Source organism: Monodon monoceros, unplaced genomic scaffold, assembly GCF_005190385.1.
Source record: "Monodon monoceros isolate NGI ecotype Baffin Bay Population unplaced genomic scaffold, NGI_Narwhal_1 Super_Scaffold_1, whole genome shotgun sequence".
Lineage (NCBI taxonomy): Eukaryota > Metazoa > Chordata > Mammalia > Artiodactyla > Monodontidae > Monodon > Monodon monoceros.
In genome coordinates this window covers 11825032-11840930 of record NW_021703765.1, presented here as the reverse complement: position 1 = coordinate 11840930, position 15899 = coordinate 11825032, and the positions used below count along the sequence as shown (strand labels likewise).

Here is a 15899-nt window from a genome sequence, read left to right as displayed (position 1 = left end):
TAACCTGGGATGTGACCTCCACGGGTGGCCACTGTGACCCTGTAACCAGTGGCCTGTTTATGTGTGTTTGCTGGGCTTTCAGGCCATTGATGCAATTCTGATATTTTTCTTGGGCTTACAAAGTGGTGATTTCTGAAAAATGCTTAAACCTAATGTTAGTCTCTCAGATGCCCTCCCCTCTGGAAGGTAATGGAACATCCCCGAAAAATGCTTCCTCTTTGGTGCCCCATTTAACTTCTACCTGCGAGGACACTGCCGTGCTCTAAGGGCAGGAGGACATTCCATGTAGATTATAGCTGAGGTGGGACAACGTTTCATGTCACCTCCCGGTGGTGATGTGAGCCGCTCTAGTTCATCCACAGCCCTCTCCTGCCCTCTGAACTTGGCTGTGGCTATGTTTGCTTTTCTGAATTTGCTCCAGATTCTGGAAGTGCAGCTAATGTGGAGCATACAGGGTGCCCTGTCCAGACACATTGTCTCAGCAGAAACATTTCTGCCAGTTCTCAATTAGAGTGCAGAGAAAAAGGACGTGCTTTTCAGAACTCTAAGTACTCAGCACGTAATTTAGAGACGTCAGCAGGAGGGGAGGTTACGTCACTCGTTTGTTCACGTGCCCGCCTGGCACTCATTATTCCATCCGTTCCATCTTATGGCGCATCCACTGTGCGTCAGGCAGCCACAATACCCGTGATCACACAGGCAGCCAACGACCATCGGAAGGGAAGAGCCTTCACGTTGATATTTTCATACGTCACGTGTGCAGTGGTCTCTGGCTCTCCAGTTGATCTAGCAGCACTGAGTCACCTAGGGAAGCCAGAAGCTTCTCCACACCTCACCCTCCCTCCACCACCCACTTCCCCCTCCACGGCTGCTCACACCCTTCCTTCCACCAGGTTGACCACCCAAGGTTTCCCAGAGTAGCAGAGCTGGAGGGGTGTTTGGGGATCACCTTGTCTCCGCTCTCATTGGACAACTCAATTCGGGCCCCTTTATTGCATCCCCCTAATTCTTTTGCCCCATTCCCTCCCTCCAGGAAGCTGCCTTCTCCCATTTACAGATCTGTGTCTCCATCCTTTGGAAGCCTCTTCTCACCTAAATGAGACTTGAAGGTGGGCAGAGAGCAATGATTCTTAATCAGAATCAACCTCTAGGGGATATCTGGCCATAACTGAAGACATTTTCAGTTGTCATAGTTGTGGGAAGTAATACTGGCTAAACATCCTAAATGCATAGGATCATCCCCAAAACAAAGAATTATGTGACCTAAAATGCCAGTAGTGGCGTGGCTGAGAAATTATGGTGCCAAGGTCGAGAAGCTTACAGATGGAATCGAGACTCTTGGGTTATTTTCTCAGCTCAACCACTTGGTCGCCTATGTGACAAAAGGCAAAAGTCAGGCAAATACTCTGAACCTGAATTTCTACATCTATAAATTGAGGGCAAAATGATCGTTGACCTGCCTGCTTCAAGACTGTTGTTTAAGGATAAACACTACGCTGTATGTGTGCACAGAATGAAACACCATCACCCCGATTCCTCAGGCAGCCAGAACAACAGGATCCAGCCTTTTCTCCACCAAGCCTCGGCTTTCAGTGTCAAGAGAACTTTTGTAAAAGAATGTTTATTCTCCCCCAATAGCAATAACTTTCTCTCATACTCTTTACAGGAAAGATTTCAGAGATACTGGGGGCTGGGGCAATCGGTCCTCTGACTAAGCTGGTCCTCGTGAATGCAACCTATTTCAAAGGAAAGTGGAATGAGCAATTTGACAGAAAGCACACAAGGGGAATGACCTTTAAAACCAACAAGGTAGGGACATAATTTTGCAGATATACAGCTACTTTCTAAAGTAATACTCTGGGAAAGGTTGTGAGTGAATGGAAAAACATAATTTATTTCACACTGTCTTGATTCTTAATTTATTATTTCTGAAGGAATTTCATGCCCCCTATATATCTCTTATTGGAATGGGAAAGAGAAAAACTAAAATAATTGTTACACGGATCATTTTGGTTTTGGATCCTTGGTCAAATCGATCTTCTCTCTCTGGTCATGTTATTTGGATTGAAAGAAACTGTCTTCTAACCCTTGGAATTATGTTTGTATTTTACTATCACTGTTGTATTTAGACACTTTCTTGCAACAGTCAGTGACAACTATGACTATTTATTGCCTTAGAATTCATGGCTGTACAATTCCTAATACAAGAAAAAAAGTGTTAGCAAATGTTCAGGCCAGCTTTGTTTTTATTTATTCTTGGAACTTCTTAAGAAATAAAAATTATACATATTTAAGGTGTACAAGGTGAGGATTTGATAAACATATACATAGTGAAATGATTACCGCAGTCAAGCTAATTAAAATATCTTTCCCTCACATAGTTACCATATATTTTCTGTGATGACAGCACCTGAAATCTACCCTCTTAGCAAATTTCCAGTATTTGATACAGTATTATTAACTATAGCATCATGTTGTATATTTGATTTCTAGAATTACATGCCTAACTTTAAAAACACTTTTCTCCATTCACTTTTGAATATGATAACGGCTGGGGTCAGTAACTGTTAGCTTGGAATTTGACCTCCATCCGCTTGATAACAGCGTATTGCACAAAAATTTATAAATCTAGAATATATTTGATGCAAGCTTTAAAAATGGTGGACCCTAGACATCTGATCAAGGTTCCCCCTTCAAGAAAAGCAAGGCCATAAAGCCAATTATTTAGTTGAGCAAGTTTTCAGAATAGAAGTATAACTCCCGGGGCTTCCCTGGTGGCGCAGTGGTTAAGAATCCGCCTGCCAATGCAGCGGACATGGGTTCGAGCCCTGGTCCAGGAAGATCCCACATGCCGCAGAGCAACGAAGCCCGTGAGCCACAACTACTGAGCCCGCGTGCCCAGAGCCCGTGCTCCACAACAAGAGAAGCCACCGCAATGAGAAGCCCGCGCACCACAACAAAGAGTAGTAGCCCCCGCTTGCCGCAACCAGAGAAAGCCCGCGCGCAGCAACGAAGACCCAACGCAGCCAAAAATAAATAATTTATTGGGGAAAAAAAAAGTATAACTCCCTCTGGCCTATATACCTTTTCCAACCAGATCTTTCTGCCTAAAGACCTGAATATTAGTTAAATTTCCCCTTAACTTGGAGAAATAATTTTTTTTTTTTTAGATATATATTTTTTTAATGAATTTATTTTTGGCTGTGTTGGGTCTTCGTTTCTGTGCGAAGGCTTTCTCTAGTTGCGGTGAGCGGGGGCCACTCTTCATCGCGCTGTGCGGGCGTCTCACTGTCGCGGCCTTCTCTTGTTGCGGAGCACAGGCTCCAGACGCGCTGGCTCAGTAGCTGTGGTGCGCGGGCTCAGTTGTTCCACGGCATGTGGGATTTTCCCAGACCAGGGCTCGAACCCGTGTCCCCTGCATTGGCAGGCAGATTCTCAACCACTGCGCCACCAGGGAAGCCCGAGAAATAATTTTTTAATTAAAAGGTCCCTGGGAGTGCTTCTCTACCCATCTTCTCAAAAGAGAAAAAAACCCACAATTTCTTCTGAGAATAACATAGCTTTGTGTCTCTCTATATTCATCAATTGATTCTCTCCCGCCTCATAATACTTGATCTGCTGGGGCAACAGAATGTTATACTCAACACTAATATGTAATAATGAAGACTTTACATCAATCAGCATAAGTGCATAGAAATAATAATTATATGTACCTAGGGATTCTGCAAATCAGACATATCTTTTAGTGCACTGCGCTCATTTTTCAGTAATTTGGTTTTAATGTTGTATTTTTTTTTTTAAACATCTTTATAGGGGTATAATTGCTTTACAATGGTGTGTTAGTTTCTGCTTTATAACAAAGTGAATCAGTTATACATATACATATGTTCCCATATGTCTTCCCTCTTGCGTCTCCCTCCCTCCCACTCTCCCTATCCCACCCCTCCAGGCTGTCACAAAGCACCGAGCTAATATCCCTGTGCCTTGCGGCTGCTTCCCCCTAGCTATCTACCTTACTACGTTTGTTAGTGTGTATATGTCCATGACTCTCTCTCGCCCTGTCAAAGCTCACCCTTCCCCCTCCCCATATCCTCAAGTCCGTTCTCCAGTAGGTCTGCGTCTTTATTCCTGTCTTACCCCTAGGTTCTTCATGACATTTTTTTCCCTTAAATTCCATATATATGTGTTAGCATACGGTATTTGTCTTTTTCTTTCTGACTTACTTCACTCTGTATGACAGACTCTAGGTCTATCCATCTCATTACAAATAGCTCAATTTCATTTCTTTTTATGGCTGAGTAATATTCCATTGTATATATGTGCCACATCTTCTTTATCCATTCATCCGATGATGGACACTTAGGTTGTTTCCATCTCCGGGCTATTGTAAATAGAGCTGCAATGAACATTTTGGTACATGACTCTTTTTGAATTTTGGTTTTCTCAGGGTATATGCCCAGTAGTGGGATTGCTGGGTCATATGGTAATTCTATTTGTAGTTTTTTAAGGAACCTCCATACTGTTCTCCATAGTGGCTGAACCAATTCACATTCCCACCAGCAGTGCAAGAGTGTTCCCTTTTCTCCACACCCTCTCCAGCATTTATTGTTTCTAGATTTTTTGATGATGGCCATTCTGACTGGTGTGAGATGATATCTCATTGTAGTTTTGACTTGCATTTCTCTAATGATTAATGACGTTGAGCATTCTTTCATGTGTTTGTTGGCATCCTGTATATCTTCTTTGGAGAAATGTCTATTTAGGTCTTCTGCCCATTTTTGGATTGGGTTGTTTGTTTTTTTGTTATTGAGCTGCATGAGCTGCTTGTAAATTTTGGAGATTAATCCTTTTTCAGTTGCTTCATTTGCAAATATTTTCTCCCATTCTGAGGGTTGTCTTTTGGTCTTGATTATGGTTTCCTTTGCTGTGCAAAAGCTTTGAAGTTTCATTAGGTCCCATTTGTTTATTTTTGTTTTTATTTCCATTACTCTAGGAGGTGGATCAGAAAGGATCTTGCTGTGATTTATGTCATAGAGTGTTCTGCCTATGTTTTCCTCTAAGAGTTTGATAGTTTCTGGCCTTACATTTAGGTCTTTAATCCATTTTGAGCTTACTTTTGTGTATGGTGTTAGGGAGTGATCTAATCTCATACTTTTACATGTACCTGTCCAGTTTTCCCAGCACCATTTATTGAAGAGGCTGTCCTTTCTCCACTGTACATTCCTGCCACCTTTATCAAAGATAAGGTGTCCATATGTGCGTGGGTTTATCTCTGGGCTTTCTATCCTGTTCCACTGATCTATCTTTCTGTTTTTGTGCCAGTACCATACTGTCTTGATTACTGTAGCTTTGTAGTATAGTCTGAAGTCAGGGAGCCTGATTCCTCCAGCTCCTTTTTTCGTTCTCAGGATTGCTTTGGCTATTCGGGGTCTTTTGTGTTTCCATACAAATTGCGAAATTTTTTGTTCTAGTTCTGTGAAAAATGCCAGTGGTAGTTTGATAGGGATTGCATTGAATCTGTAGATTGCCTTGGGTAGTAGAGTCACTTTCACAATGTTGATTCTTCCCATCCAAGAACATGGTATATCTCTCCATCTATTTGTATCATCTTTAATTTCTTTCATCAGTGTCTTATAATTTTCTGCATACAGGTCTTTTGTCTCCTTAGGTAGGTTTATTCCTAGATATTTTATTCTTTTTGTTGCAATGGTAAATGGGAGTGTTTTCTTGATTTCACTTTCAGATTTGTCATCATTAGTGTATAGGAATGCCAGAGATTTCTGTGCATTAATTTTGTATCCTGCTGCGTTACCAAATTCATTTATTAGCTCTAGTAGTTTTCTGGTAGCATCTTTAGGATTCTCTATGTATAGTATCATGTCATCTGCAAACAGTGACAGCTTTACTTCTTCTTTTCCAATTTGGATTCCTTTTATTTCCTTTTCTTCTCTGATTGCTGTGGCTAAAACTTCCAAAACTATGTTGAATAAGAGTGGTGAGAGTGGGAAAACTTGTCTTGTTCCTGATCTTAGTGGAAATGCTTTCAGTTTTTCACCATTGATGATGATGTTGGCTGTGGGCTTGTCATATATGGCCTTTATTATGTTGAGGAAAGTTCCCTCTATGCCTACTTTCTGCAGGGTTTTTATCATAAATGGGTGTTGAATTTTGTCGAAAGCTTTCTCTGCATCTATTGAGATGATCATATGGTTTTTCTCCTTCAATTTGTTAATATGGTTTATCACATTGATAGATTTGCGTATATTGAAGAATCCTTGCATTCCTGGAATAAACCCCACTTGATCATGGTGTATGATCCTTTTAATGTGCTGTTGGATTCTGTTTGCTAGTATTTTGTTGAGGATTTTTGCATCTATGTTCATCAGTGATATTGGCCTGTAGTTTTCTTTCTTTGTGACATCCTTGTCTGGTTTTGGTATCAAGGTGATGGTGGCCTCGTAGAATGAGTTTGGGAGTGTTCCTCCCTCTGCTATATTTTGGAAGAGTTCGAGAAGGATAGGTGTTAGCTCTTCTCTAAACGTTTGATAGAATTCACCTGTGAAGCCATCTGGTCCTGGGCTTTTGTTTGTTGGAAGAGTTTTAATCACAGTTTCAATTTCAGTGCTTGTGATTGGTCTGTTCATATTTTCTATTTCTTCCTGATTCAGTCTTGGCAGGTTGTGCATTTCTAAGAATTTGTCCATTTCTTCCAGATTGTCCATTTTATTGGCATAGAGTTGCTTGTAGTAATCTCTCATGATTTTTTTTATTTCTGCAGTGTCAGTTGTTACTTCTCCTTTTTCATTTCTAATTCTATTGATTTGAGTCTTCTCCCTTTTTTTCTTGATGAGTCTGGCTAGTGGTTTATCTATTTTGTTTATCTTCTCAAAGAACCAGCTTTTAGTTTTATTGATCTTTGCTATCGTTTCCTTCATTTCTTTTTCATTTATTTCTGATCTGATTTTTATGATTTCTTTCCTTCTGCTAGCTTTGGGGTTTTTTTGTTCTTCTTTCTCTAATTGCTTGAGGTGCAAGGTTAGGTTGTTTATTCGAGATGTTTCCTGCTTCTTAAGGTGGGCTTGTATTGCTATAAACTTCTCCCTTAGAACTGCTTTTGCTGCATCCCATAGGTTTTGGGTCATTGTGTCTCCATTGTCATTTGTTTCTAGGTATTTTTTTATTTCCTCTTTGATTTCTTCAGTGATCACTTCATTATTAAGTAGTGTATTGTTTAGCCTCCATGTGTTTGTATTTTTTACAGATCTTTTCCTGTAATTGATATCTAGTCTCATGGCGTTGTGGTCGGAAAAGATACTTGATACAATTTCAATTTTCTTAAATTTACCAAGGCTTGATTTGTGACCCAAGATATGATCTATCCTGGAGAATGTTCCATGAGCACTTGAGAAAAATGTGTATTCTGTTGTTTTTGGATGGAGTGTCCTATAAATATCAATTAAGTCCATCTTGTTTAATGTATCATTTAAAGCTTGTGTTTCCTTATTTATTTTCATTTTGGATGATCTGTCCATGGGTGAAAGTGGGGTGTTAAAGTCCCCTACTATGAATGTGTTACTGTCGATCTCCCCTTTTATGGCTGTTAGTATTTGCCTTATGTATTGAGGTGCTCCTATGTTGGGTGCATAAATATTTACAATTGTTATATCTTCTTCTTGGATCGATCCCTTGATCATTATGTAGTGTCCTTCTTTGTCTCTTTTCATAGTCCTTATTTTAAAGTCTATTTTGTCTGATATGAGAATTGCTACTCCAGCTTTCTTTTGGTTTCCATTTGCATGGAATATCTTTTTCCATCCCCTTACTTTCAGTCTGTATGTGTCTCTAGGTCTGAAGTGGGTCTCTTGTAGACAGCATATATAAGGGTCTTGTTTTTGTATCCATTCAGCCAATCTGTGTCTTTTGGTTGGAGCATTTAGTCCATTTACATTTAAGGTAATTATCGATATGTATGTTCCTGTTCCCATTTTCTATATTGTTTTGGGTTCGTTATTATAGGTCTTTTCCTTCTCTTGTGTTTCTTGTCTAGAGAAGTTCCTTTAGCATTTGTTGTAAAGCTGGTTTGGTGGTGCTGAACTCTCTCAGCTTTTGCTTGTCTGTAAAGGTTTTAATTTCTCCATCAAGTCTGAATGAGATCCTTGCTGGGTAGAGTAGTCTTGGTTGCAGGTTTTTCTCCTTCATCACTTTAAATATGTCCTGCCAGTCCCTTCTGGCTTGTAGGGTTTCTGCTGAGAGATCAGCTGTTAACCTTATGGGGATTCCCTTGTGTGTTATTTGTTGTTTTTCCCTTGCTGCTTTTAATATGTTTTCTTTGTATTTAATTTTTGACAGTTTGATTAATATGTGTCTTGGCGTATTTCTCCTTGTATTTATCCTGTATTGGACTCTCTGTGCTTCCTGGACTTGATATACTATTTCCTTTCCCATATTAGGGAAGTTTTCAACTATAATCTCTTCAAATATTTTCTCAGTCCCTTTCTTTTTCTCTTCTTCTTCTGGAACCCCTATAATTCGAATGTTGGTGCGTTTAATGTTGTCCCAGAGGTCTCTGAGACTGTCCTCAGTTCTTTTCATTCTTTTTTCTTTATTCTGCTCTGCAGTAGTTATTTCCACTATTTTATCTTCCAGGTCACTTATGCGTTCTTCTGCCTCAGTTATTCTGCTATTGATCCCATCTAGAGTACTTTTAATTTCATTTATTGCATTGTTCATCGTTGCTTGTTTCATCTTTAGTTCTTCTAGGTCCTTGTTAACTGTTTCTTGCATTTTGTCCATTCTACTTCCAAGATTTTGGATCATCTTTACTATCATTATTCTGAATTCTTTTTCAGGTAGACTGCCTATTTCCTCTTCATTTGTTAGGTCTGGTGCATTTTTATCTTGCTCCTTCATCTGCTGTGTGTTTTTCTGTCTTCTCATTTTGCTTATCTTACTGTGTTTGGGGTCTCCTTTTTGCAGGCTGCACGTTCGTAGTTCCCATTGTTTTTGATGTCTGTCTCCAGTGGCTAAGGTTGTTTCAGTGGGTTGTGTAGGCTTCCTGGTGGAGGGGACTAGTGCCTGTGTTGTGGTGGATGAGGCTAGATCTTGTCTCTCTAGTGGGCAGGTTCATGTCTGGTGGTGTGTTTTGGGGTGTCTGTGGCCTTATTATGATTTTAGGCAGCCTCTCTGCTAGTGGGTGGGGTTGTGTTCCTGTTTTGCTAGTTGTTTGGCATAGGTTGTCCAGCACTGTGGCTTGCTGGTCGTTGAGTGAAGCTGGGTGCTGGTGTTAAGATGGAGTTCTCTGGGAGATTTCCGCCGTTTAATATTATGTGGAGCTGGGAGGTCTCTTGTTGACCAGTGTCCTGAAGTTGGCTCTCCTACCTCAGGGGCAGAGCCCTGACTCCTGGCTGGAGCACCAAGAGCCTTTCATCCACACGGCTCAGAATAAAAGGGAGAAAAAGTAGAGAGAATTAGTAGAAGTATGAGGAAAGAAAGAAGGAAAGGAGGAAAGGAAGGAAGGAAGAAAGAAGCAAAGAAGGAAAGAAAGGAGGGAGGGAGGGAGGAAGGAAGGAAGGAAGGAGGGAAAGAAGGAAAAAAGAAAGAAGATACAGTAAAAATAAAATAAAGTATAATATAGTTATTGAATTAAAAAATATTTAGAAAAAAAAAAAAGGGACAGATAGAACCTTAGGCCAAATGTTGGAAGCAAAGCTATACAGAGAAAATCTTACACAGAAGCATACACATACACCTTCACAAAAAGAGGTAAAGGGGGAAAAATCATACATCTTGCTCTCAGAGACCATCTCCTCAATTTGGGGTGATTCATTGTCTAAAGGAGGGAAGGAAGGAAGGAAAGAAAGAAAGAAAGAACGAAGGTAAAGTATAATAAAGTTATTACAATTAAAATTAATTATTAAGAAAAAATTATATTAAAAAAAAAAAACCTTGGACGGATAGAGCCCTAGGACAAATGGTGGAAGCAAGACTATACAGACAAGATCTCACACAGAAGCATACACGTACACATTCACAAAAAGAGGAAAAGGGAAAAAAATCATAGATCTCGCTCCTAAATTCCACCTCTTCAATTTGGGATCATTCCTTGTCTATTCATGTATTCCACAGATGCAGGGTATATCAAGTTGATTGTGGAGCTTTAATCCGCTGCTTCTGAGGCTGCTGGGAGAGATTTCCCTTTCTCTCCTTTGTTCTCACAGCTCACAGGAGCTCAGCTTTGGATTTGGCCCTGCCTCTGCGTGTAGGTTGCTGGAGGGCGTCTGTTTTTTGCTCAGACAGGACGGGGTTAAAGGAGCCGCTGATTCGGGGGCTCCGGCTCACTCAGGCCGGGGGTGGGGCGGGGAAGGAGGGGCACTGCGTGCGGGGCGGGCCTGCAGCCTCAGAGGCGGCGTGACGTTGCGGCAGAGGCCGGCGTGACGTTGCACCAGCCTGAGGCCCGCCGTGCGTTCTCCCGGGGAAGTTGTCCCTGGTTCCCGGGAACCTGGCAGTGGCGGGCTGCACAGGCTCCGCGGAAGAGGGGTGTGGAGAGTGACCTGTGCTCGCACACAGGCCCCTTGGTGGCGGCAGCAGCAGCCTTAGCGTCTCCCGCCCGTCTCTGGGTCCGCGCTTTCAGCCGCGGCTCGCGCCCGTCTCTGGGGTTCGCGCTTTTAGCCGCGGCTCGCGCCCGTCTCTGGGGTTCGCGCTTTTAGCCGCGATTCGCGCCCGTCTCTGGAGTTCCTTTAAGCAGCGCTCTTAAACCTCTCTCCTCGTGCACCAGGAAACAAAGAGGGAAGAAAAAGTCTCTTGCCTCTTCGGCAGGTGCAGGCTTTTCCCCGAACTCCCTCCCGCCTAGTCGTGGTGCCTTCAGGCTACGTTCAAGCCGCCAACCCCAGTCCTCTCCCTGCGCTCGGTCCAAAACCGAAACCCGAGCCTCAGCTCGCAGCCCCGCCCGCCCCGGCGGGTGAGCAGACAAGCCTCTCGGGCTGGTGAGTGCCGGTCGGCACCGATCCTCTGTGCGGGAATCTCCCCGCTTTGCCCTCCGCACCCGTCGCTGTGCACTACTCCGCGGTCCCGAAGCTCCCCCCTCCGCCTCCCGCAGTCTCCGCCCGCGGAGGGGCTTCCTAGTGTGTGGAAACTTTTCCTCCTTCACAGCTCCCTCCCACTGGTGCAGGTGCCGTCCTTATTCTTTTGTCTCTGTTTTTTCTTTTTTTCTTTTGCCCTACCCAGGTACGTGGGGAGTTTCTTGCCTTTTGGGAGGTCTGAGGTCTTCTGCCAGCGTTCAGTAGGTGTTCTGTAGGAGTTGTTCCACGTGTAGATGTATTTCTGATGTATCTGTGGGGAGGAAGGCGATCTCCGCGTCTTACTCTTCCGCCATCTTCAAGGTCCCCCCCAATGTTGTATTCTTATTAGGAGAAGAAGACAGTGCAGATGATGTTTAAGCAAGCTAAACTGAAAATGGGGTATGTGGAGGAGGTGCACGCCCAGGTCCTGGAGCTGCCCTACGTGGAGGGGGTGCTGAGTATGCTCATTTTACTGCCTGATGACAACACAGATCTCGCTGTGGTAAGCCCTTGGCAATGAGTCTGAGTGTCCATGGATCCAGGCTAAGCTCATTTTTAAAAGTCCATCCACCAGATAGCATTTGAGGAATTTCCAATTTAGGATTATTTTAAGGAGTGCTAAATGAACACCGCTGCATGTCTTTGGGTGAACATGTGTATGCATTTCCTGTTGAGGGTACAACTAGGAGTGGAATTGCTGGTATTGACAAATTTTGATGAAGCTTACAAGAGAGACTTCCAAAAATATAAGAACATTATTATTTATTTTGAAGGGAAGGTCTAGTTGAGAGCCCAATAATTACTGAACAAAAGGACAGGAAAAGGATAAGAATGGATCTGGGCCGTGTTCCTCAAACATTAATGTGCATATGAACCTAATGGGATCTTGTTAAAATGCAGACTTTGATTTGGGGGGAGTTATGGCCTGAGATTGTGCATTTCTAACAAGATTCCAAGTGATGCAGATGCCGTTGGTCATAGACCAACTTGAGGAGCAAGCGTCTAAAGTACAGGTGAGGAATTTATCTCAGACACGAGGAAGACAGAGTCCCGTGACGGAAAGTGGGGGTTCAGGATGGGGGAAAGTAACTTTGTAGGGTGGGAGGCACAAGAGTGATAGTATGCTCGTTATCTGGCTCTCTGGGGTGGAGGGGAAGCATTATGATATTTAGTGATTCCTGTGGTGTAAATACCCCCACCGTGGCTGAATTTAGGCTCCCGAGGGTTTAACAATTGACTCTCACCGGAGATACAAGCCAGCTCCAGCCCACCGCCTGCACACCAGCACACCGCTGTGAGGCTAGGGCCTGCCTGATCTCCCTGGCTTCTCCATGGAATCAGGAAGGTCCTGGCATAAGTCAAGGATGAGCTCTGTCACGGCGACTTGAGAAGAAAATTAGGAGAGTCTAGGAATAGAGCTGACATCCAAACCCAGCTGTCACGGGAGAGGAGAACTCACCTGGACTCCAGGTGGTGAAGGGAAGTGGGGACGCAAGTGGAAGCCCCCTCTTCCTCCTTTATTTCTTCCCTGTGGATAAACAGAATGAGTTCTGGGTCTTGTAGGTTTTGAAACTCCAGGGCAGGCAGAGGGCAAAGAAGGATGCCAGAAGCAATCGTCCTGTGGAATTCCCCATTGCTGCTCTCCCCTTCCCAGAATCCACGTCTTCCTTCCCATTCAGATGATCCCTGATTTCCCCATTTTTCATCCATCAGAGTTCTGAGCCATGCTTTGTCTCCCTTTTGTCGAACAAGTTCTCAAACTCATGGTAAAGTGTTTCGCATGAATACAATCAATTGGTTATGAGAATTTTCTAAACTAAAAAAACGCTTGAAATGAATTTGGTAGATAGTTAAAAATAAAACCCTATCTTTGTCTCAGGTGTTTTCTAACTGTTCTTCTCTTGTGTCCATAAAACAAGGAAAATGCAAGAATTTGAGGGGAAATCCGGGTGTGTTTATAAGAGGAAATATCCCTTAGATTGTCTTGGACTAGATCTCACCATCTAGCTGCAGGTCATGCGTGTGTGTGGAGGTGTTAATGAGTGGGGGGATGGATGGATACCAGGCTCTTGTCATCTAGCTTTTAAAATTTAACTCTTTATTATTTCAGGTGGAAAAGGCACTTACATATGAGAAGTTCAGAGCCTGGACAAATCCAGAAAAGCTGACTAAGGATAAAGTTCAAGTTTTTCTTCCCAGATTAAAGCTGGAGGAGAGTTATGACTTGGAGGCTTTTCTTCGAAGTTTAGGAATGACTGATGCTTTTGAGGAAGCCAAGGCCGACTTTTCTGGAATGTCAGCCAAGAAGAACGTGCCCATGTCCAAAGTCGTGCACAAGTGCTTTGTAGAGGTCAACGAGGAGGGCACGGAGGCAGCTGCGGCCACCGCGGTGGTCAGGAACTCCCTGTGCAGCAGAACTGAGCCAAGATTTTGTGCAGACCACCCTTTCCTTTTCTTCATCAGGCACCATGAAACCAACAGCATTTTGTTCTGTGGCAAGTTCTCTTCTCCATAAAGAGCTGCAGTCGTTGTACGTCACTCTGCCCGCCCTGCCTTACTTCAAATTCCCTGTGACCAAATTGATGCGGTGGTTTGAATGCCAAAATAAAGTGTAATTATGATAACAGGACCCCCTCACAGAGTTGTTGAGAGGATTTAATAGGTTGATAAAGAGCAATACCTGCTATAGTAGTACACAATATCATTATTAGACAAGAGTCAATTGCATTTTTATGCATCTAAAATGCAATAGTTAGAAAATGTAATTAATTTTGCACTAAAAATATAATGCTCTTAGGAATGATAATTAACAAAAGATAAGCAAGACTGTTACGCTGAAAATTATAAAGTGCTTTTGACAGTCATTAACGATGACCAAAATAAATGGACATATTTCATATCACGAATAGACCTTGAGTTAAAAAATTGTCAGTTCTCCCCCACTTGTCCTTTTGATGTAATGTAATTCTAATCCAAATTCTAGCAATGCTTCTATGGAACTTGACAAGTTTATTTAAAAATTTATATGAATAAGCAAAAGGCCAAAATTTATAACACATTTCTAAAGAAAAAGATCAAGTTGCAGAGCTCTGCTCTACTAGATATTGAAGCTTGTCATAAAGCCCTGGTAATACAGTGTGGTGTTTACACAGGGATAGACAAACAGATTAATAGTACAGAAGAGCCCAGAAGCATACTTATTCATATATGAAATGTGAAATAGAAAAGAATTGGTATTAGAGGTCAATAGGAAAATGACAGCCCAATACAGTGTGCTGGGAAAAATTCCTTATTTAAAAGAAGAAAACAATTATTGAGATAGTAACCACTTAACGAGAAATGAAAATTTTATATGCTTTAAAAGAAAACATAGCAGAATATTGTATGACTTTAGGGAAAGGAAGGATTTTTTTTTTTTTGGCCATGCTGCAAGGCTCGCAGGATCTTAGTTCCCCGACCAGGGATTGAACCCACGCCCTTGTCAGTGAAAGCACGGATTCCTAACTACTGGACCACCAGGGAATTCCCAAAGAAGGATTTCTTAATCAATATATAAAAAGCATAACAGTTAAGGTAAACAATGGACAAAATCAACTACATTAAAATACAGGTACTTTAAGTTTAAAATACACCATACAAATTATAAAAATATAAGCACAAACCAGGAGATGATAGTTTAACAAATTTAACCACTAAAGGATAAATCCTTTAGTGGTTAAATATTGCCATGAAAGAATCTGTAAGAAAATGGCAAACAATCCAGTAGAAAAATTGACATGAAATGGATACTTCACAAAAGAGGAAATAGAAAAGGTCAGTAAACACATGACAAGATGCTCAATCTCATTCATAAAAGAAAGCAAACTAAAATAGAAATTAGAGGTCAGAGGGGGATGTGACCATGGAGGGAGAGCACAGAGAGATTCACTGTTGCTGGCTTTTGAGGATGGAGGAAAGGGGCCCCGTCAAGGGACGTGGATGGAGAAGCTGGAAAGGACACGGAAATGGATTCTGCCACAGAGCCCTGAGAGAGGGATGCAGCCCTGCAGGCACCTTGGTTTTAGCCCAGAGACTTGCGTTAGACTTCTGACTAGCAGAGCTTTGAGATGGTGAATCTGTGGTGTTTTAGGTCATTAAGTTTGTAACAGTTTGTTACAGCATCAACAGGAAATGAATACAGCATTCAACACTGATTCTTGCCATTGGCAAATGACAGAAACACATTTCTGTCTAACTTAGAAAAAAGCAATTTATTATCCAGTATCAAGTTAAGAAAAGTGCTTGAGGAATAACTAGAACTATGGACCCAAGTGCCTTAGGCTCTTCCTTCATCTCTGGTTTTATTGTTTCTCAGTGTGTCAGCTTCCTTCTTTCCCCACAGCACTTGAAGCAGAGCTCCACCCCTCAACCCCAAAACCATAGTCTTAGGTTGGCCAAATTTTGTTCCATAGCTGTCCATCCTAGAATAAACAACAAGGGCAAAGCAGCTAGGAAACACAGAGATGAACTAGGGACAGTTACTATAATATGTTGCTTGGAAGACTGATCACGTGTCTGCGTTCCACCAAACCTGTTTTGGCCGTAACTGAGCTGTGATACGTCTCAGTTCATGGCCTCCTCCTGCCAGTTAAAGACTAACACAACTAGAGAAAACAATTAATTTAAAATAACATTGATCAGGTTATTTAAAAGCATTTGGATCAACAGAACTATCACAAGCCAAGCTCATCCACTGTGTTGGTTTTTACTGCTGACACTTAACCACCATCCCAGTGGCTTGAGTAAAGGATCTTCGTCTCGCAATTCTGTAGGTCAGTGGCTTACCCCGGTCTTATAGTGTCA

General features: G+C 42.2%; 1 protein-coding gene across 3 annotated transcripts in view; it reads left to right on the top strand.

The window, feature by feature from the left end:
- LOC114901489 (serpin B8) overlaps positions 1–13986 on the top strand; it is a 23900-nt gene extending 9914 nt beyond the window's left edge. For 2 of the 3 annotated variants that reach the window (XM_029233263.1, XM_029233256.1), the window contains exons 5-7: positions 1667–1809; positions 11407–11559; positions 13168–13984. In XM_029233263.1, the coding sequence (XP_029089096.1) occupies positions 1667–1809; positions 11407–11559; positions 13168–13572 (701 nt within the window). In that variant the 3' untranslated portion in view covers positions 13573–13984. Of the gene's footprint in view, positions 1–1666; positions 1810–11406; positions 11560–13167 lie in introns of all 3 variants that reach the window. The other variant, XM_029233269.1, reaches the window with a different exon arrangement.
- The last annotated feature ends 1913 nt before the right edge of the window (positions 13987–15899 follow it).